The 21,192-nt window shown below is 41.6% G+C and overlaps 2 protein-coding genes across 3 annotated transcripts in view; one reads left to right on the top strand and one right to left on the bottom strand.

The window, feature by feature from the left end:
• Positions 1 to 5,153: 5,153 nt before the first annotated feature.
• Positions 5,154 to 17,187, bottom strand: PTGR3 (prostaglandin reductase 3). Its single transcript, XM_084850005.1, has 2 exons — positions 16,703 to 17,187; positions 5,154 to 9,331 (listed from the first exon to the last, which is right to left on the bottom strand). Exons 1-2 carry the CDS (start codon positions 17,029 to 17,031, stop codon positions 8,407 to 8,409), a joined length of 1,254 nt encoding a protein of 417 aa, XP_084706131.1. The 5' UTR covers positions 17,032 to 17,187; the 3' UTR covers positions 5,154 to 8,406.
• Positions 17,188 to 19,234: 2,047 nt separating this feature from the next.
• Positions 19,235 to 21,192, top strand: part of TSHZ1 (teashirt zinc finger homeobox 1) — a 77,836-nt gene continuing 75,878 nt past the window's right edge. The window contains exon 1 of one of the 2 annotated variants that reach the window (XM_084848112.1): positions 19,235 to 20,855. In XM_084848112.1, the coding sequence (XP_084704238.1) occupies positions 20,816 to 20,855 (40 nt within the window). In that variant the 5' untranslated portion in view covers positions 19,235 to 20,815. The remainder of the gene's footprint in view (positions 20,856 to 21,192) is intronic. The other variant, XM_084848113.1, reaches the window with a different exon arrangement.

Here is a 21,192-nt window from a genome sequence, read left to right on the forward strand (position 1 = left end):
CCCCCCAGACACGGCCTAGAGGCCAAAGGATTGCTCCCTCCATATATTAATTGGAGCTTTACCTGGGAATTCTGCTTCTTTTTCTCTTGATATCCAAACACGTTTCCAACATCATCTTTAGAATAGCGTTCAGAAATTCTTCACATTGGTACCATTTTCTGGTTGACTATCAAGGATAGCCATGATAATTCTCTATACATTTTCTGAGACAATGAGTGTGGGGTTTTTATTACTGTTTATTTTTATGTTCTCAGCTAAAGTAAGACAAGTAGTATGTTCTTTTGGTTTCCAAAGCTTTGTGGATAACTGGATTAAGTTGGGTTTCAGTCTGATGGCTTACAGCCCACCGGAGGCATGCTGAAATCACTCAGAACTGTTCTACATGTTGTGTATTTATGCTTCCAGGCACTATACAAATTTTCTGTGTATGCCATTTCCTACATGAATGAATCCCATAGGGTACATTTTTAAGGAAGTGCGTAAGGGGTCTGTGCAAAAAGCTTAATAACATATATGCTGTGATTCCTTAGCTTATGTACTTTCTTTGACCCACTTTCAGACAAATGATCAAATATCAAGAGTGTCTTAGCTCAGGTTTTTTCCTGACCTCACTACTGTCATGCTCCTGTGCAATGACCATTTCCCTCTGGTTTGCCCTCTGAAATAGCAATAATATTTTAAATGTTTAGGATACTTTGGGATGTGGGAGTGATCCTGCATAGCACTTTCTTAATTATTTTCCTGTTGATTTCTGGAGGATGCTGTAATTGTATAACATCTTATACATTTAGCGTGGTTTAGTTGTAGGGTGAACACAAAACTAAATGTCCTGGGAGAAGAAACTTACCATGTTCTTAGACATATGCAAAGGTCTATCTGCTTTTGATGCTGGCCTAAAGCTGTCATAATGCAACACATTGGCAATGCATCAGCAAGCCCTATCCTAAGCACTTTTGTAATTGTGTAGATTTTAGGATAAGAACTTTTCATTAGAAAGTGAAGATTACTTGAAAATAACCCCATAATAGTAACAATGCTTCATTTTCTCTCATAATAGGCAGGTCACGACTGATCCAACAGACCACATAGGCATCACAAGTACCCCATCTGTATATAGGAATTAGCAGAGAATGTGCAAAATTCAGCCCCAGGTGAAAATTACTGGAATGTCCTTACTATGGGTCTCTCCCAAAAGCAAGTGGAGAATAATACTCATGGGAAGGTTACAATCCATGCACCATCATGTAGACTCAGTAGTTCATAGGGAGCTCTTGAAAGTGGAACAGTGTTAGCGTTATCAATTTATACAGAATCCAGAGATGAAAAGAATTGATTTAGGGTGCAATCCTCTGCATGTTAGGCAGAAAAAACTCCTGCAACTCTCAGCATTCCCCAACCAGCATAGCTGACTGGGGAATGCTCGGAGTCATAGGACTTTTTTTTGTCTAAACATGCATAGGATTTAAAACTTTCACAGTGATCATGCCTTTCTACGAAGTGCCTTCTGGAGCCACAGCATGAAGTTTCAAACTTGTCCGCAAATAAATAAAACAAAATACAAATGTTATAGAAGCTATTCTCATTATTGAAAAGAAAACTTGTAAAATGTGCCATTTTTAATAACTAGCAAAAAGCTTGTTATATCAGCACTTTAAAAAAGTCCATTAACATTTACAAGCATTTAGGGAGGGAGGAGTTTAAAGTCATTTAGATTAATGCTTATTCTTCTGCGTTGTCTGAGATTTTTTTTAGTGGTTATTGTATTTTGATTATTATATTTTGATTATTTTAATTTTTGTTAGTCACCTTCGATACTATTAGTAGAAATCCAGGGTGTCAATATTTTAAACAAGCAAAGAAAATATTTGTAGACAAAGAGTAGGCTGGGACAAACATACTAGCCGAAACAAGCTTATATAACTCTCACTCTGTTATACAAACCACACATTCACTGAATTAATGTGAAGCAGTAACTATGTGAAGGGGTTAAACACTACACAGGTACAGATCCTGTAGCAATTACAAATGTTACTGAAATAAAAGCCAGAAACAGGAAGCCTAAAAAAACCCACCCAACAGTCCCCAAGGCAGGCATCTGTCTTAAATGATATAATTTGTCAACTTTCCAGCATCTTGTAGTTCTGAACACAAAAAGAAATTCTATGTTATACAAAGGACATTACATACTCATTACCTGGAATGTTCCTAAAGTATCTAATGCAGGGTTCTCATTTAATAAGAAGCAGTTACTTGCAACTGTGCAGTACATAAGAAATACCAGGTAACTAATAGCTATTTAAAGATATTCTATTCTGGTTTTGATGGAACTTTGTTATATGACAGGATACATTTTTTAAACAGAGACTTTGCTATGTCCACATGTTAAAACCTAGAATATTGTCTGAAATAGAGAATTTTGTTTGTGTTGATGAAATCTAAAAGTTACAACAAGTATCTATATAGTTCACATGTAGAAGAAACAGAAGAATGTGAAATAAGAGGATAAACGTATTACATTTGGAAGTATTTTTTAATGAAGTGAAATAGTAATTAACTAATCTTCAATTTACTTACAATATGTGCTACGTAGCGTATATTTAACAGTACATACGATTTAACTACCGTGCAAACTGCCCCTGCGCTGCCCTGCCAATGACCTTAAGCACAACACGGAAGGAAGGCCATTCTCTGTAGAATAGAAGTAATTTATCCACTATGATTGTTTGGCCCCAGCCCCCTCTCTAAAACTGAGGCTGACAGTTGTGTTGAATTATGGGTCGTATGTTTCCAGTGTGTACAATAATCTGCTGAAGGAAGTGTTGAGATTTAAAAAAAAACACACACACTTATTTCACTTATAATTTCAGACTGTGCGTAAGCAGTGGCCTTAGAACATATGAACTGCTTGCTAATTTTTTCTCCATAATCTCCATAAGCATTTTCCTTATAATGGCTGCTATCATTCATACACATAATCAGGAGTAAATCCCATTGTGATCAATGGAACTCACTCCCAATCAAGAGTGTAGATAACCATAGTCTATTCAGATTCTGAACAGAATGTTTACTTAGGGTAAATAAAAGCAGTGTAAAAAGATCAAAGTCTACAAAAGAGAGTGGGTTCCCCCCCTTAATGGTGTGCTATATTTTTCTTTTACGTGGGGTTTCCATATCACCCCAAACATGCACTCACATTCAGGATTTATCATAGCCCCTCAAAACATAATAAATTTCTCTTCTCTAGCTTAAGGGAACCATCAGTTAAAATGTTAGTCTTTCATCTTTATTACCCTCCCATTAAAATGAAAGAAACCGGGACTCACTTCAGTTTAGAAGAAGCAATTTGGTTGGTAATGTCCTTACTACTCAAGTCTTTACAAAGGGAGAAAAGTGCATTACTGGTTATATTTCACACATATATCTGACTAAGAAGCAAGTAAACCTTTCAGATGCATACTATGTTAAATTTAATAATATTCTTTGATTAGATTATTTTATTGCAACATTTTGCCATTGCCAGTCATTTCCCATACACATTTATGTTAATAAAACCTGCAGTTTTTAGTCTCTCTCACCCTCTCTCTCTGTGTATTTTTGAAGACTGCCTGTTCTTCTACAGCTGTTAGATCTGAAATGGACAGATTAATAACTAACCATCACATTGGACTAGGTTTTCTTGTACGTTGCACCAGTAACCCTTTGCTATAATGAGGACACAAAGAGCCTCACATCAAGGCTGCGCCTCTTCTTCATAACTCAAAAGCGTCACAGTGGCAATCGCCTCTAGTGCTATTTGTCTTTAGTGCAGTTGTGACACTTCGGCATGATCCATAATTTGGCAGCTATTTACCGTGACATTTCCCTTCAGTGCAGCCATAACATTCAGCGAAGCCATTATTTGGTTCCATTTACCATATAAATTGTATTGTTGTGCATGCATGCTAGCAGCTATATTAGGCACCTGAAAATGAGTAAATCTTGTAAAATAGATACTAACAGCTATTCAGCAGTGGAGTTCCTTTGTAGCTTAGACTGAAGAAAGGCAAACAAACAAACAAATAACATTTCTGTGTACTGCCGCAAACTTTTCCCTGAGCATTTGCAATTATCTGCATTTGCACAGCATGGCAATTATACTCAGCAACTGGCTTCTTCTCTTTAAAAAAAAATTAACATTATAATGTTATAGAAATATAATTTAATTTTAAAAGGTATTAAAATGTTTCAGCATAACAATTCAGTAGACATTTATCTGGCAGAACATTCCTAAGACTGGTTAGTGAATAATTTCCCGGTTAATAGATGTGTATCTAAAATTAAAAAAATCATTATCATATGTTCAGCCTTTTCAACATCTTTTTTCACTGAGACGCCTATGTTTGATTATATGTAGAAAAACTCAGTTATTGCTATCTGCAAATATTTCTTTTTCTCATCCAGGTTTCCCCACAACTAGCAAATTCAGGTTGAAGGGTTGCATGAGAAAGTTATAGAAAGAAATCCTATGCATGTCTATTCAAAAGCAAGTTCCATTTAGTTCAATGGGACTTACTCTCAGGTTGCAGCTTCAATGTATTATTCTTATTCTTATTCAAAGTGTTATTCTCTGTATAGTGCATACAGTATATTTGCTAGGCAAATATATTATTTGCATTCTTTCAAGGATTCATTATGAAAATCTTTTTTTAACACCTTTTTCGAAAGCATTTGAAGCCAGAGTCCAAAATTCTGTGCATGCAACAGGGCTTTTCTGGACCACCGGTTGCACTGTAGTCCCTTGTGCTCACCCCCTGCTTCAAGACTGAACATTGTGCAAATGGCAGCAGTTGAAAAGGGAAAACATCAGTCCTTGTCCAGCAACTTTCCACACATTCATTGTGCAATCTGGATCCTTGGAAGTATATTATTGTTAATCTCTTGCTGTGAATTGACAATATTACTTGCACTTGTATGTTTGGTTAAATATGATTAATATACCCTCACTCTGCCCATACCATATACCTCGGCTTAAATACTTTTTCATTATTTAAATTCTGTACTTATTCAGAATTCATACTCATAGTAGTGTGAGGTTACAATAAATAGTTTAAGTAAAAGGAGGGAAAAGGTAGGTGTGTGTGTGTGTGTGAATAATCCAATCATCATAGTAATATACACTTTTGTCTCTTTTACAGCATTCCTTTTCATAACATAAAAAACACATAGTTTATTCTTAACCTTTAAACATCCTAACATGTACACCATTGCTTTAACTAGACTGATTCAATGAAGAACAGTCATGCAAAGGTTAAGAAGCCAATTTAGAATAACAGAGGAACAGAACAAGAATATTGCAGCAGCAGCAACAGCATGAGTATATGTGCAACAATCCCTTGAATTAGACAACTTGTAAGCCGGACTTTCAGGTCTAAAGTGAATAAAGTGTAGTTGGTAATAAACACAATCCTGGTTATGCAATCCACACCGAAGCTGTGTGCCACTGATTTCAACATGGCTTATGTTTGTTTAACATTCTCTCAACTGTATATAATATCAGGCCCAATTTACACTTTGTGGAAAGTGCATTTGCTGCATATATGGCAATAAATACTGTAAGGTGTGAAGTGAACACAGGTGTTGTGTACATGCAGTGTACATCTACAAAGGAGCCTCAGTGAATCAGGACTTCCAATCGACTCCTTGCCTACAAGCATGCATCTGTGCTTCATTCATTATGGTATTTGCCACAATGAGCACTGGTATATACAGAGTAAAACTGCTTATTGGATACAGTGTGAAACAGCTAAATCTCAACATCAAATCTTTAAATGTGTATTAACAGAAAATGCTGAAAGTGCTGCTTTCACTCTTTTGATATTGTTACGGTCAGTTCTTTAGTAATTGTATTTAGTGCAGAAAAAAACAAGACCAATTGAAACAATAGAGAATCTTAATTACAAAGATGATGCAGAATTATTTGTTTAAAAAAATATCTAGACCTAAGGTTTAAGCACGCATCTAGGTATATGTTGTTCTGCCTATTAAAATTGATAAGATTTACCTGGGAGGGAATATACCCCAAGGCTGTAATCTCAAACATAGTTACTTCAAAGTACATTTTATTGAAATCAGTGGCAACTATTTCTAAATGAAGGTTTTTTAATGGCTGGGGTGTAAATATTTTGATGTTTAGAAATAGTCCCTCAAAATGTCATGAATCAATTGTGAGATTCAAGTGCTAAGAACTTACTCAGATAACCAATCTGAAAAGGTGTCCTTCGCTAATTTAACTCTCTAGGTGCTGAAGAAGAGTTATAAGGATGGTTCCTCGTGCCTAAACTTGAGTTGTATTCTCAACACTTGTACTGCATTGAGAAACATACTGCTGTTTCCACTTTTTTTTTTTAAAATCACGGAAGGGAAGCTAAATACTTCAGTATAATGACAGTGTTTCCATAGGGTGATCAATTGCTAACAATATCCAAAATATACTTTGGGTTCCACCTATCAAGCAAAGTTTCCACCAGCCTAATTCAAAATCCAGTTAAGTTTACTATTTGGATGTAAGCCACTTAAGTCCCACTGAACTGAGTGGTGCTCAGTTGGCTTAAATCCTACTACTTGGGATGTGCATGTGCTTCCAGCCATAAGGTAGCAGGAATAAAAGAACTATGCTTGTCAGCCATAAGAGGAAGCCCTTACTAAAAGGAGAATCCATTCAATTTAACATTAGAATGTCCCTAAAGGATAATACCAATTGCCAGAATAGCTGAAAACTCAAACAGCGGAAAGTGGGACACTGATACATGTTCAAAAAATAGCACCTATCACCTGTTTATGTCACATCTGTAGCTTCTGACAAAGATTTGTTTGGAAACAGTACACACAGTTATGCATCTTCAAATGAAGCATACTATCCAGTGATTTAAATTAATACCACCCCCCAAAGCCCAAATAGGTAATATGAAACCAACTAAGAAAGGTGGTTAATGGAAGCTATATTTGCTATTGGAGTCTTTAAACAGCATGACAAATGCAGGCTATTAACAGTGCAATCTCATACATGTCTCCTTAGAACTGAGGCTTACTCCCAGATAACTAGGAGGATTGTAGCCTAAGGCTGCCATCCTATAACACTTACCTGGGAGCAAACTACATTGAACTGAATGGGATTTGTTTTTCATTAGAAATGTATGGGATTGCATTGCTTCTTGACAAAAAAACACAATGAAAGAATTAAAAAAATGGACAACTGAACCACAATGTAAAAGATTACCTAAACTTATTTTAATGCTTTACATATATATTTGCATAATATAAACTCTTACAAAGGCTATATCTTAGTGTATAACCCAGCATAGCTCATTCTGGTGCCCTTCTAATCAACTACTCTGGTCACACTACCGTTTCCTTGTAAGGTAGTATAAACACAGAACACTTTATGGGCTTTATTAATTCTATGTTTCCTAAATTATTTTAATCTTAAATGGAATGTAGCATTATAGCAAAGTTAATCCAGTTACAGTGCAATCCCATGCATTTCTACTGGGAAATAAGATCCATGGAGTTCAATGAGACTTACTCCCAGGTTTATAGAACTGCAGCCTTAATGGGTTAATATAGCCAAAAGAATAGTTTTAAAATGGCATTATGAGATGAGTATGTCAAAAATATAATTAAAAACTTAAAATGACATTGAGAAAGTTTATTCATATGTATCTAGAAAGATATATATTCTTAGTTAAACTAAAACTTTGCCATACACTCTGTGTAACATGAAGATGTTGATTTGGAATTATCACCAAATAAAAGTAATAATTTTTCACTTTTAAAGTATATTGGACACAACCCATTAAGATACTGTCCTCTACAAGCCCCACTGAAAAGACCTCTTACATGACTCTCATTGCGCAGAAGAATGTCCTCACAGATTGTGCCCATCCTTTATGATATGAAGAATCTAAACTATAATCCATTTCACTTAAGATATTAACAGTGCAATCCCATACATGTTTTCTTAAAAGTAAGCCTCTTTGAGAGCCAGGTAACTTACTTCCAGGCAAGTGTGGATAGGATTGCAGCCTCATATGCTTTCACTTATTCAATTCTAGAGGAAAGGTGTAAGATCAGTTTTTATAGTTTTTTTTTACTTGGCCAGGATTATATTCACTGCAAGCTTAAGCAGATATTCATTCAAAATTTCCAGACAAAAAATACAGCAGAATGGTTTAATGCAATGCCAATGAGAAATTGTGTTTTTAAACAATACAAAACCTCTTAAATTAAACAAATCAAAATTTTATTAATACATAAATGCTATATTTAATATGTTACTCATTGCCAACTTTAAAGAAATTAAACCGTTTTAGTTATCGGGAAGCATAAAGTATCCATTTCCCTCTTTTGATTTATATCATCATTCTGTTTTTACAGCTTACTGTTGACAGAGTGAGGTAATTCAACTACAATTTTTCCAGTGTTTTTTCCCATGTACATATAATCTATAGCATGGAATACAGACTCTAAGCCAGTGAACTTGCCCTCTGGAGACATGTCTCCAAGATCCACCTCACAAACCAGATCTCTGTTTTCACACATTTCGACCAAGTGTTTCATAGCCATTTGGTATTCAGAAAGGTAATGGTTTAAGAAGAAACCCCGGATGCTGGCAGATTTTCTTAGCAGTTTTGCTGGCAGCATCTCTACATGACCAGGCTGAAGGCCAGTACGGGTTTGGTAGCCAGAAATAAACCCAATAATTATCAGACACCCTTTGACAGCCAAGGAGTTGACAGCCAAGTCAAACATCTTTCCACCAACAGATTCATACACTACATCCACACCTTTTGGGTAGTCCTTCTTAAGGACAGCAGTAACATTTTCAGTTTTATAGTTGATAGGGTGGTCACAGCCAATAGATTTCAGAAAGCCAGATTTTTCATCGCTGGAGCAAGTTCCTATTACGTGGCATTTTGCCTTCTTCGAAAGTTGCACAGCAAACTGGCCAGTTCCTCCAGCTGCTGCTGTCACCAGAACCGTCTTCCCTTCAGACAATTCTCCAAGCTCCTTCAGACTGATATATGCTGTAGTTCCACTTACCAGTAGTGCCAGAAACTCAGGTTTTACTGAGGGTACTGGGATGACTTCTTTAGCAGGCACAACTGTATATTCAGCAAAAGCACCAGGCCTGATGTAGGCCACCGGTTGGCCCACTGTGTATCTAGCACTTGCACTTAGGCCCAAGGCCACCACTTCACCAATTCCTTCAAAACCTACATCAAACGGGGGCTTAACGGAAGTGTCATACCGACCGGCTGTGTAGTTAATATCAGATGCATTAATGCCGACGAATCTAGAAGAAAATAAACATGTATTAAGTTCTCTTCTTTGACATGGCTTTTGTCATAAGAACAACCTTTCACTTAAATGCGTAAGATACGAAATTTCAATTATGCATTTTCAAATATCTGAAGAGTTGAAAAAAAGTCCTATGCAAAATAAAAAAGGTTGTTTTAATCAGATGCCAGTTCTAGTAATACAAAATTTGACACATTTCTGAAAAATTAAAACGTAAAGCATTTTCATCTTGTCTGTTGAATAAAAACCAAGAACAAAAGAAATTATTTTTGATAAGCCACAGAATAAATATGCCTTTTTTCAGTTAAAAAAAGGAACGCAACAGAATAAAATATGAGCAAAGCAGTAAATATGTTGACTCTGGCAACAAATTTACATTTCAGATTATAACAACACATTTAGTGACTAATGATAACATGAAGTATCAATGTCCTCTCCAAGGTCGATGGTCATAAATGTTACTGCAGGCAACTTTAAAGAAAATGGATGGAGTGACTATAACAAATCTGCCTTTTGATGCAACTAATTTGCACATTATTAAAATATTTTGCTGAATACAAATGACTCACAACACCTTAAAACAACCTTGAAGAGAAGGACTGGAATTATGCAACAATACTATTGAGCACTATTGACCTCTAACAGGTAAAAATGAAGATAAGTATTTAAAAGCTACTAGCCATGTAAAGATATGCGATGAAGTAGCTTATGATACTGAAATTCATGTTATGTGTACAGAGAGAAAAATGGGAAGTGTTTACACCCAGTTTTTCCTATAGAAACTTGGAAACAAAAATACTACAGTAGGATGATTCTCTCAGAAACACCAGTATGACTGTTGCTCCTCAATATCCAAAAATAAACAAATTATGGCATTTAATTATGTGAAAGTGTGAAAATCAGTGAAAAATTGATTTTAACGCCATAACTAGAGAGCTGTTCGTGGATTTATAGTCATTTCAAATAGCTCACACACAGAGAAATGACAAAACTAAAGGAAGCCCGCTGGTCATTTCTAATTCTAAGGAAACTCTCTTTCATAAGTAAAATGTGCTTACATATGTACTGTATATATACAATTTGGATGTATATGAATATCCATATTTAGAGAAAGGGATGCCACTTCTGTTGTTCTGTCTAATTCTTGATATAATCCAGTCTGCATTTGTAGTAAGGAATATTTTCTTCTATTTATAGTTCTTTAGGAAAAAAAGAAAACATCTAGCTTTAATTTACATAACACCCATGTCCCATTCTGAAAGAGAAAAAGAATGAAAGAGAGAGAGAGAGAGAGAGAGAACAGCAGATTCCAAGGCAAAGAGATGTGAAGTCTCCTTGAGGATGTGAGAAAGAAAACATCAGACAGCCAAGGCGGGAGGTTGGAAGGGCTACTACACTACAGAAACTCTTGCTTTGCATTGCACACAGCGTAACTTCTTGCAGAGAGGGTGCTAAACCAGAGAGGCAGCTGGCGCAAAATCAGCCTCATTCATTCATCCCCACTGCTTCTGCACTACAACCATACACGGAGGGTTGTATTACACATTGGATCAGAACCCCACCCCCTACCCCTATTTTCACCCAAAGTCACACTGCAGGAGTAGAGAGGGGCTTGTCTGAAGAATTCTTCCTCCAGTGAACCTAATTGTTGCTGCCTTCACTTCACTCTTACTATTTTGCTGGCACCCACCCCCTGCCCCGTGAGCCCCAGGGCCTGTCATCATTTTGCACACTCCAAGTCCAATCCGCAAGCAGTTAAATGCAACTGGGTGAACTGAAGATCAAGTTGGACGTGATTTAGGCTGGGACCTGCTGAACACCTTTTACCTGGAATCCAGCCTCATTTCAGTCAACGGGGGGAGGGGGGGGGAGGCTTGTAAGACCAAAGCACGATAGTTTAGGATTGGGCCACGAGTGCACTAAACCTGCGGTGAAAGCCACAACTTCGGCTTAAGCGGGTTGTGAAGCGGCATGCCCCTAAACGCAATCCTCCACAAATCCTATTTCTCTCCCTGTTTAACGTTATTCGGAACATCGCTAGCTGGGGCGGGCAGAGAAGAAAATCACCGTGGGGGAGTTGGTGCGAGGGATGGATGGGGCTTGGCAGGATGAAGAGAGGCTTGACTGTAGTTAGCCAAAGGGGCTGCTAAACTCACGCACATGAGTTACCATGATAATGGTAACAGGTGAAAACACCCTATTCACGTCTATTCTTTCCCTGGCCCCAAATTCATTGCAATTTAATCTCTGTGGGTGTGTGAGAGGCAGAGACAGAGAGAGAGAGAGAGAGAGAGAGCAGTATCAAAGCAGGGAGAGACGAGACTCGGCTCTCGTATTGCCTATGTGGCACCCCACATTAGTTCCTTCTGAGAGGGAACCTGCCAATGTTGGCACCCAACGGAGTGTGATATCTTAGCCCGGCTGCTGCCGAGGTCGGCCGAGGGACCTCGGAGAGAGCGGTAGGCCACCGGGAAGATCCCTCCCAGGCACCTCCACCACTCGTCCTCTCTGCCAACACACGGGCCGCTTCCAGTTAGCAGCCCTCCCCTGCAAGGCAAGCCCCCTGTGCACTCGCAACAGCTGCCTTGGTCCAGCCCTGCCCGCGTCTCTTCGGTGGCTCAGTTGGGAGGCAAGCGGGCAAAGTCTGCAGACCGCTCAAGGGAAGGTGTGAAAGAGCGCTGCTTTGAAAAGCAGGGCGACCCAACCCTCAGCAAATGCGCCAGAAGGCAACAATGATACACTAAAAAACACAAACAAACAAACATTAAATTAAGATCGAAGAGAACTGTGTTTAGAAATCTAGCCTCCATCTCCCCCAGTCCCTTGCTGGAAATACGTCAACCCTGTCCAGTTCGCCTTTCTGAAGTAGTGGAAGCATGATTATTAATCAATATAACCCCCACGTTCTGCTAAAGCGCCCCCCTCAGTATTAAAACCCACCCTCGTGTAATTTTGGAATTTTAAAAATACAATTCCTTCCATTTAAGTGATCGTAAAGATTTTGGAAAGCGTTACAAGTTTGCTGTTATGTTGTGATTTTTTTAAACGCCAAATCTGGTGAGATATTTTCATAGGCCGTCCTCCGCCCCCCCGCCCCCGCCCCCCCCGGAGGTGCAGAATTATTCAGCAAGTTGTACACCCCAATTCTGTGCCTGCTTATTCCGAAGTAAAGCTGCAATCCTATGCACGCTTAGCTGGGAGTGAGTTCCACTGAAGTGAATCCCAGTGGAGCTTACTTCTGAGTAGACATGTACTGCACTGTTAATCTCCTGGGGTTCAATTGGGCTTACTCCGAAGTAGGTGTGGATAGGACTGCAGTTGGTGTGTCTGTGGTTTCAAAAGTAAGATGCAAGTTCAAGATCAGTTTGCAAACTTCTGTGGAGAGTTCGTTCTCCGCAGTCATTGTTCTTCTTTAAGTTAACTACGTGACCTTCATTATGCCCCCTTCCTTCCCCTCCTCCAATGTTGTGGTTTGCATTTGGAAGCGGTCAAGCCTTTAAGATGTTCCAAAACATCTTAACAAAAAGAACCGGATCCGAGCCGGATTCTCCCCCGACCCCCAATGACTGCAAACTCTCACCCGCTTCCATTATACTAACAGATAAGACTGGAGGGGTGGGAGATCATCTTCAAAGGTGGTTATACATCTGTTTCTTTTATTAAAAAGCAACTTACAGAACTCAGGAGACTGAAACGTAGGACGAAAACCTTGAACCTTGAATCGACAGACAAAACAAAGTAGCCAAAACCAGGAGCACGCAAGGGGGTGTGGGGGGACGACACAGTTCCCAGTCCAAACAATCAGCAGATAATCGCCTAGAACTTTTCGCACATTTCCACTCTTTCAAAGTCCAAGCCAAGGATCATACTCTCCCCACTCCCATGTCTTTCTTCCCAATTTTAATACCTACTTTTATTTTCTTCGCTAGCGCATCTCAATAGAAAACAGACAGTACTATATGATCTTCCACTTTTCTTTTTCTTTCTTTCTTTCTTTCTTTCTTTGTTTGTTTGTTTGTTTTTAAAGAAAAGAACCACACACACCTCTCCTGGGTCATGTATTTGCTAACAAACCCAGAAACCTACATTTCGGGGTGAGGCGGAGATCGGTCAAAAGCACACACAAGAGGCATAAATGGCTTTCCTAAAGGTTTCTAAAGAAATGAGTATTTATTATTATTATTGTTATTCCTGGTCCTCTCTCCCCCTTTCCCGCACAATCGCCTCCCACAAAATGCTATAAAGTTTATTGTTTCACATCGATTTCCAGTTTGGAATCATTTCTCTTTGAATAAAGGGTGAGCTGGATTTATTTTCTGCTCATCAGAATATACCAGAATAAAGGCGCTGGAATTGTCTTTCAGCCAGAGGGAGTAAGAGGGGAGGGGGAATTCCACCTAAACAGAATCTTATTCTAAAAAGAGGGGGGGGGGAAAGTTAAACTCAAACGAACTTAAATATCCCAAGTCATCTGAGCGTGTGGGTGTAGAGATGGGGCAGAGGGAAGTGTGTATTTTTTTTCTTGGGTAAATAGGGAATATTCTGCATGATGCCATTTGCTCTCGTCATTGGAGTGGTGGGGCTAAAAATGAGCATACTCTCAAGCCACTACAGCCCATCTTCCTTCCTTTCTTCTCCCATATGTTTCACTCTAATATAGAGTGCATTTTCAAGGCTAAATAAATCCAGGTGACTGCGATCCTTGTACTGTGAAGGTATAAAGGCGCTTTTCCAGTCTAGAAGAATTGGGGAGGGGGGAGCCAGTCTCAAGTAAGCTTTCAGAAGGTAAAAGCAGGCGTTAGAGAGGTTTATTCTTAACACACTTTATTTTGCACTAATGAGATCTTTCCTGCCTGTGTGAGACGCTCCAGTAACAAAAACGAACATCTCACGCAAATCCACATGACACAAAAGTTGCGAACGCCAATCCTGCGATTTCTCACACGCACCCTCGCAAACTCGAACGTGTTAAAAGCCGAGTGACGGTCCTTGCACTCTCTCCCGCCGCCTGACTGCCCGAGTGCGACCTGCCAGCCCCCCTTTCCCTCCACTTCGGAGTATCCACAAGCACGTCCTTCGAACCCCCAGAGAGCCCACCCAGTATCAAGGGCAGGGTGGGAAAGAGTTACATTGAAAAACAAAATAAATTGCATGCATACATTTTCAAATTTCATAGGGGGAGAGAGAGGAGGGGGAAAGTGCTGGGGGGAGGGGATTCGAGAACAAGGACGTAACAACCTCTCGATACCCAAAGAGGCAACAAGGAAGCCAGGCTGCATTTTCCTGTAGCATTTTAAACCAGCCGATCCTTCCTCCTCTCTCTCCAAGAAAAGAAATTCAACTGCAGCCTGAGCGGGATATAGTTTTCATGGATTGCATTTTTTTTAAATTAAGGCTTCAGATATTCGGCTCTCCAAAATACGATGTTCTGATGACAGCAGCAATTCAAACCTTTGACACCAGGGAGGGCATTTCTCTCTGTAATGCGGGTGTCATATACATTAGATAGAACATGCACATATTCCTAGGGTTCAGATACAGGTATGGTATGTGCTATCTTCTGTATAGACGAGTGTGTGAGTGTGCGTACATGCGCAATCCACAGATCACTCAATCCTGTGTATTTGCACTTAATCCAATTTAGTCCTATCAGTTTCAATGGGGCTAAATTTATTGAAATGCAATTTATGCTGGATTACTGCCAAGTAATTAGTTACAGGTTTTGAAAAGTTATTTTTTGGAAAGGATCTTAATATAAACAAAGTCTACAAAAAGGACCCCTTCCCACTCCCTCCGCACACATAACTCAAAACTGACCATCACACCGTTTCAGAATGCCAGGTCCCCCATGGATTGTTTAGCTTTTGAGTTTTAAAAGTCCTACTCTGATTAAGGAATGACACCATCTAAAAGATTAATAATCCACCCAATAAAATAAAATATGTAGAAGAAACCTATTTGGAGAAAAGCAGGTATTGTTTTAAAAAAAATCTTCTGGTGTAGCGAGAGCTCACCGAAGCAAATGCAAACGCACAGTTGTAATTAGCCAGCCAACAATTTACAGCTTATTATGTTACGCAAAATGTCACGTCTTTACTCCACGTGTGACCCGGCTACATTACAAAAAACAGCCCAACTATTCGTCCTCCACGTACAAGAACCATCTAACAATCGTCATAAGCGTTTTAGGGCTAGGATCCTAAGCAGGCTTTGCTTGGAAGTTAATGGTACTGAAAGCAATAGGGCTTACTTCGAGTAAACACGGTTGGATGGGGCAGGAACGTGACATGCTCCCAGCCCCCCCCCCCGCCCTTCTCTGCCTTTAGCTCTGCCTTTGTCGTGGAAAGACGAAGAGGGTCGCGGAGTTAAGACCCTGGAGAGTGACGAGGGACGGGGTGGCAGTCACATACCATCTGAGATCCTTTGCTTTCCTGTTGATTCACGGCATGCTTAAGGTTAGTGACGTGAAGGACCGGGGAGGGGGAAACAGGCAGAGCTGTATACATAACTTGCTCTAAACAATGTCTGGAGTGTGTTACATGCGCGCACCCGCACCGAGATGAGCGGCTATAAATAACCTATACACAACGTCCCAGTTGCTCCGCATTAACCACACATGGAGATCTACACAGATCAGTCAGTTTTATGGTATAGCAAAAACAGCCACCACAGATCTGGAACGATAAAGTACAGACAGGGGCGCTCTCGCACGCACAAGCGCGCGCGCCGCGCACACACACACACGCAGACGGTTGCAGGTACATGTCGCAAACAGAGGCAGGCAGAAACCTGGGAGGGGCTTGGAAATCATTTCCTGGTTGTTGAAGTCCCTTCCTGAACCGTCATGTCACCTGCAACTTTCAGAAGTCTTTAACTGACTCTTCTTCTCACCTTTCCCAGACTGTTTTGGGGGTTTTTTGGCGGCGGCGGCGGGGGCGCGCGACGACACTTGCGCCGCCCCCTCCTTTTCTTTCAGCACCCAGACTACAGTTTCTATCTCACAGCAAATGGAAGCGTCCCCTCACTGGTCCAGAGTGGTGTGTGTATGTGCGCGCGCGCGCGCGCGCGGCAGCGGCGGCGGCGGGGGGGGGATTATGGCGGAAGGCATTCACAACAATAAAAATTAAATCCAACAGTCGCCAGATGGCAGCTGATACAACTTGATGTGATCGCAGAAAGTGAATGAGGGTGTGCACAACAGAGTGAGAGGCGTCCAAAGGGGGTGTGAGGAGGTGGGCGAGTGGAGGAGCAGCGGGGCAGGAAAAGGGGATCGCGTACCGCCGTCCCCTCCCCACTCACGGGGAAGATGCAGAGAAGAGGTGGAGGCAGGACGAAAAAAGAGAAAAATGGAGGGGGGGGCGCTCACCTGTTCCTAACAAGCAGATCGCCGTCTCCCGGGAGTGGCACGGGCACATCGTGGCGTAGGCTCACAGCTTCTCGGAAGTTTGAGCTCAGCTTAGTCACTACCAGCTTCTTCATGGAGGTGGGGATGGCAGACCCCTGAAAATCCAGAAAGTGGCGGGAGTAGGACATGTCCACGATGGGCCGGGGCCGAGCACCACCCAAGCAAGACCGGACGGGACTCGCCAAAGGACCCAGCTGTAGTCGCTGCTGCTGCTTCCACCTCCACAGCAGCCCGCACCGCTGAGCTCCCCAAAACCTCAGCAACGCGCTGCTCTGGGCGTTCAAACTCATTGCTAATCCTGCATCTCGTCCTCTCCTTACCCCCCTTCCTTGGCTTTCTGTGCAACCTCGGGGCTCACCAGCCAAGGAGGATTCTTCCACAGGCACGCAAGCCTCAAGCAGAGGCTGCAAGGGACAGGCTCTGTCTGCACATTGCGATTTGTGTATGTAAATAAAGTCTAATGTAGCAAGCTGCAGCCTGTCTGAGTCCTCCCTTTCCCTGCCCCTCCACAACACGGAAACAGCAGATCAGCAGCAGTCGCCGCAGCAAAAATCCCCTGCAGCTGACATTGTGTTATCGTCACTAGTGCATCTATCTATATATCTATATTTTTTGGGGGGGGGCAAAGTTCTTCTCTTTTCAGCCCAGCCTGCCCTGCCAAGTTCCTGGTGCCGCCGCGGCAACAAAAACTGCGCGCGCGTTTTGTGTAGTCTGTAACAAAACAGACACAGACCCACACAGGCATATAAGCGTTAGTATCACGGCATCTAGGGGTTGCTTTCAGGCACTCAGGAAAATATGTTTTTGGAAATATATATATATATATATATATAGTGATCTTAGTATAATATATATACTGATCTTATTCTATTTGATTTGGGGTGGGAGGAGTGATCTACATGCAAATAATGTAATTGCATATTAAAACGCGCCGAATCGACTACCCCCCTCCAGTTTTTTTTTAATTTAGAAAAAGATGGAGCTGGTCTTTGTGAAATCGTTATCTATAAAAAGAAAACTCGAACACACGATTCGATCTACAAGGGCTCGTCTCGTGGAGAGAAGTTGTAGCTAATCTGGTAATGTTGTTATTAGGAGCATCCCGGAGCCGCTGGCTGCTGAGACAGGCCCCTCCCCTTCCGTGCGAAACGTTCACTTCCTCGTAAGGTGGTACAAATCAAACCAGAGCCGCTAGCAACCGCTAGTGAAAACTGCACTTGCATTGGGGAAAGGATAAAAACAACAGCAATTTACGAAAGGATTTAAAGCATCTTTAAGGATCTGGGTGCGTGTGCATGTGTGAGCTCCATATAAAGGGGAAAAAATACTGCTTGTGTCCTTCTAGTCTTCAGATACACATGAAATGCACTTTACAGCCTCATAGCTTTTATAACCCTATATAACAAAACAGACTGGCAAATCCATGGACTCGCCTCCCTCTCGCAATAGTTATGGCATTAAATAATACTGCCTTATATTTATTTTTGGCCTAAACATTTACCCACTCTTCTTATCTCTTGGATAATGCTCTTAAATCAGCCTCTCCAATGTTTAGTATTGCATCGGGCAATATAGTATAATACAGTCTGGTCGAAAGATTCTTAAAATGTTTTCCAAGACCTGCCAATCTTTGCCTAGTGTTGGATGTAGATGGAAGCCAATGAGCAAGAAGTATTGGCTGCAGTCCGATACAGTTATCTGGGAGTAAGTCCCATTGAACTCAACAGGGTATACTTCTAAGTAGACTTTTATAGGATTGCAATGATTATGACATAAAAAGTGATTATTTAGAAGTTTTAAAAAGAAATATCCAGCACTATGTCAGAAATCCCATTTCTAAATTGCATAGTATTAATTGATTTTTTTTTTTAACAACTCACATTTTACACAAAACTGCAGTTTCAAGTGATTTCTTTAGCATTCTGGCATATAACTTTTATTTTTTAATTTTTTTAAAAAGAGAATAAGCCTCACTTCTCTTTCTTGTTTGAATATTCATCAATTGATCAAAAAAGATTCAGCAATATTTTTCATAATGCAGCTTTATCTTAGAAATAAGTTTGGGCTCTAAAATAGAAATAAGAAACTTATTTCAAACAAACGAACCTAAATTTGGAGTGCGAGTGGGTACTTACTTTGTGTGTGCCCCCATCCCCCACAACACAGGACATGAAACAACACAGTTAAGTTTTCCAGAACTTCAACTGTGCAGCAGCACATGCGTTTGACACAGTGCTGTAGCCAATCGAGGTTTTCTATAACAAACCCTTGTACCTCTGTCTTCCTCGAAAAATATTTGAAAATCTTTAAGACTTTCGTCGTGATCGTTAGTCTTGAGAAAAACCAAAAACAAACAAAAGGAATTTAAAATTAAACAAAGCAATTAAAAAGATTGACAGGTATGGGTTTGTATGAGACCTATTTGTAATTGTCAGGGTGACGTTGGCAAGAGGAGGAGGAGTAAAAAAAAATCTGAAGCAGGAAAAGCAGCTCGATGTGTCTGTCTATCAGTTGAGACTGTCTGAAAGCTCTGGGATCTGAATGTGTGCTATATTTCAGTGAAAAGAGAAGAGAGGGAGAGTGGATCTCTTTCTCTCCCAGGAGTTTAAACGGGGGGGGGGGGGACTGTTCACGTTAATCTCTCCCACCCTGTGAATGTCTCTGCTTCTCCCCCCCCCTCACACACTCTCTCCGGGGGTTGCCTGGTTTGGGGGCTTTTGTTTGTTTTTGCTGTTGCAGATCAAGATCAACTATAAAATAATAATCCACGTTAAAAACGTGTTTACATTATACTAGTATCAGAAGAAGCTGCGATCTTTGGAAGGAAAAAAAAGAGCGAGAGAGAGGGAAGCAAGGCAGAAAAGTAGTCCTCTCCGGTGATGCCACTGTTTGATCTGTGACTCTTTGGAAGGTGGAGGAGGAGTGACTGACAATTCCCATCCGGTGTTATCTGTATGTATGGGGGCTTTACTCCTTTTTACTATTTGCTTTCTTGTTCAGACTAAGTGATGGGAGGAGAAGGAAAGACTGGATCGACCTCGTTTTCTGCACAATGAAAAAGCTATTAGCGCAGTAAAAACCACCATCGCCACAATCCACGAGTTTTTTGTTTTTTGTTTTAACAAGCCAGCGAACGAGAAAGTTGCTCTTTGAGACTCTTTGATCTTGGAGAAAGGCTGGGGGGGGGGGGAAGTGTCTGAATTCACCGTCTCATCGTTTGCTGCTTGCTCCATTCTCCGCCAAGACGAAGAGGCAGAAGAAGTAATTAAGGAGGGGTGGAGGGAGAAGAAGGCGAAGGGAAAGCAAGCGCGCAAGCCGGATCAAGTAAACGGATTTGGGCTGCACGTCGTCGGAACGAGCCACCTCTTCATCTTGTGCATCTTCTTCTCCCGCTCGCATCTTCGGCAGAGGGACCGAGGCGTGAGAGCGAGCGAGCGAGCGAGCGAGCGCGAGCTTTGTTTTGTCTATCGAAGTAACTTTTTTAAAGAGTGGAGGAGGAAAGCGAGAAGGGCGTGTGTGTCTGTGTCTGAGGGGGCATTGGAAGGTCAGAAATCAACCTTGTAAATGAAAACATTTCCTCAGCGAGTTTTTGGAGTGGCGGCGGCGAGTGGCATCACCGTGCCCAGTCTGGGGGCCGCCGCATTCCTCCACCACTACCACCACCACCACCACCTGCCCCCCCCTTACAAGGAGCTGACCCGGGAGAAGGACGCCAAACTAGCCGCGCGCACCGAGGAGCGAATCCGCGCAAACTTTTTGCCCCCTCCCCTCCCCTCCCCCCTCCCTCCCCGTCTCCCTCCCTCCCGCTCTCTCCCTCCGCGGAATTAGAAGTTGAAGAAGCCCTTTGGCCCCCAGTTCTTCCTCCCCCCCTCCATCCTTTCCTCCCCTTCCCTTCTCCCCTCCATTCCCCCCTTTTTTATTAGTGTTGTGTGTGTGTTTGTTTCTGCATGAAAAGAGTGGGGATTGGAAGAGTCCTGTGCGGAAACTCTCCAGCGGCGGCAGAGGGAGGAGGAGGAGGTGGTGGAGGAGGAGGAGGAGGAGGAGGGCGGCTGAAGAGACGGCGGCAACACCAGCATGCCGAGGAGAAAGCAGCAAGCTCCCCGGCGCTCTGCAGGTAACCCCCCGCCTCCTCCCCTCCTTCCCACAGCCCCTCGCTCGCTCACACTTTCCCACTCCGCCGCCGCTCTCCTCAGTCCTACCCGAGGAGGGGAGGGGTTAACTTCGCCCAGCAAGGCCTGCAGCAGAGATCCCCCCCCCCCATCTTCCCATGTCTCTGTAGAGAGAGGTTAAATTAGGCCTTGAATGTCTTAGAGAGTCTTCGTATCAAGAAAGGGCGGGCGAAGAGGGGGGCTTCGTGGGCTCGGTGGGATCTAGGCAACATCTCTTAGGAGAGGCTTGTTCTACTTTGCACTTCTCTGCAGGCAAAGGTGGAAGCCAGAAAGAGCAGCCTC

Source organism: Heloderma suspectum, chromosome 4 (genome assembly GCF_057233095.1).
Source record: "Heloderma suspectum isolate Gila_16-S chromosome 4, 16-S_ref, whole genome shotgun sequence".
In the NCBI taxonomy this organism is placed as follows: Eukaryota; Metazoa; Chordata; class Lepidosauria; order Squamata; family Helodermatidae; genus Heloderma; species Heloderma suspectum.

Excerpts from the sequence above, each read along its gene's own strand:
- PTGR3 (XM_084850005.1), bottom strand. The coding sequence starts at position 17,031 with ATGAGTTTGAACGCCCAGAGCAGCGCGTTGCTGAGGTTTTGGGGAGCT. Across the intron at positions 9,332-16,702 it reads GATCTGCTTGTTAGGAACAG|ATTCGTCGGCATTAATGCAT; the intron begins GTGAGCGCCCCC and ends ATTTTCTTCTAG.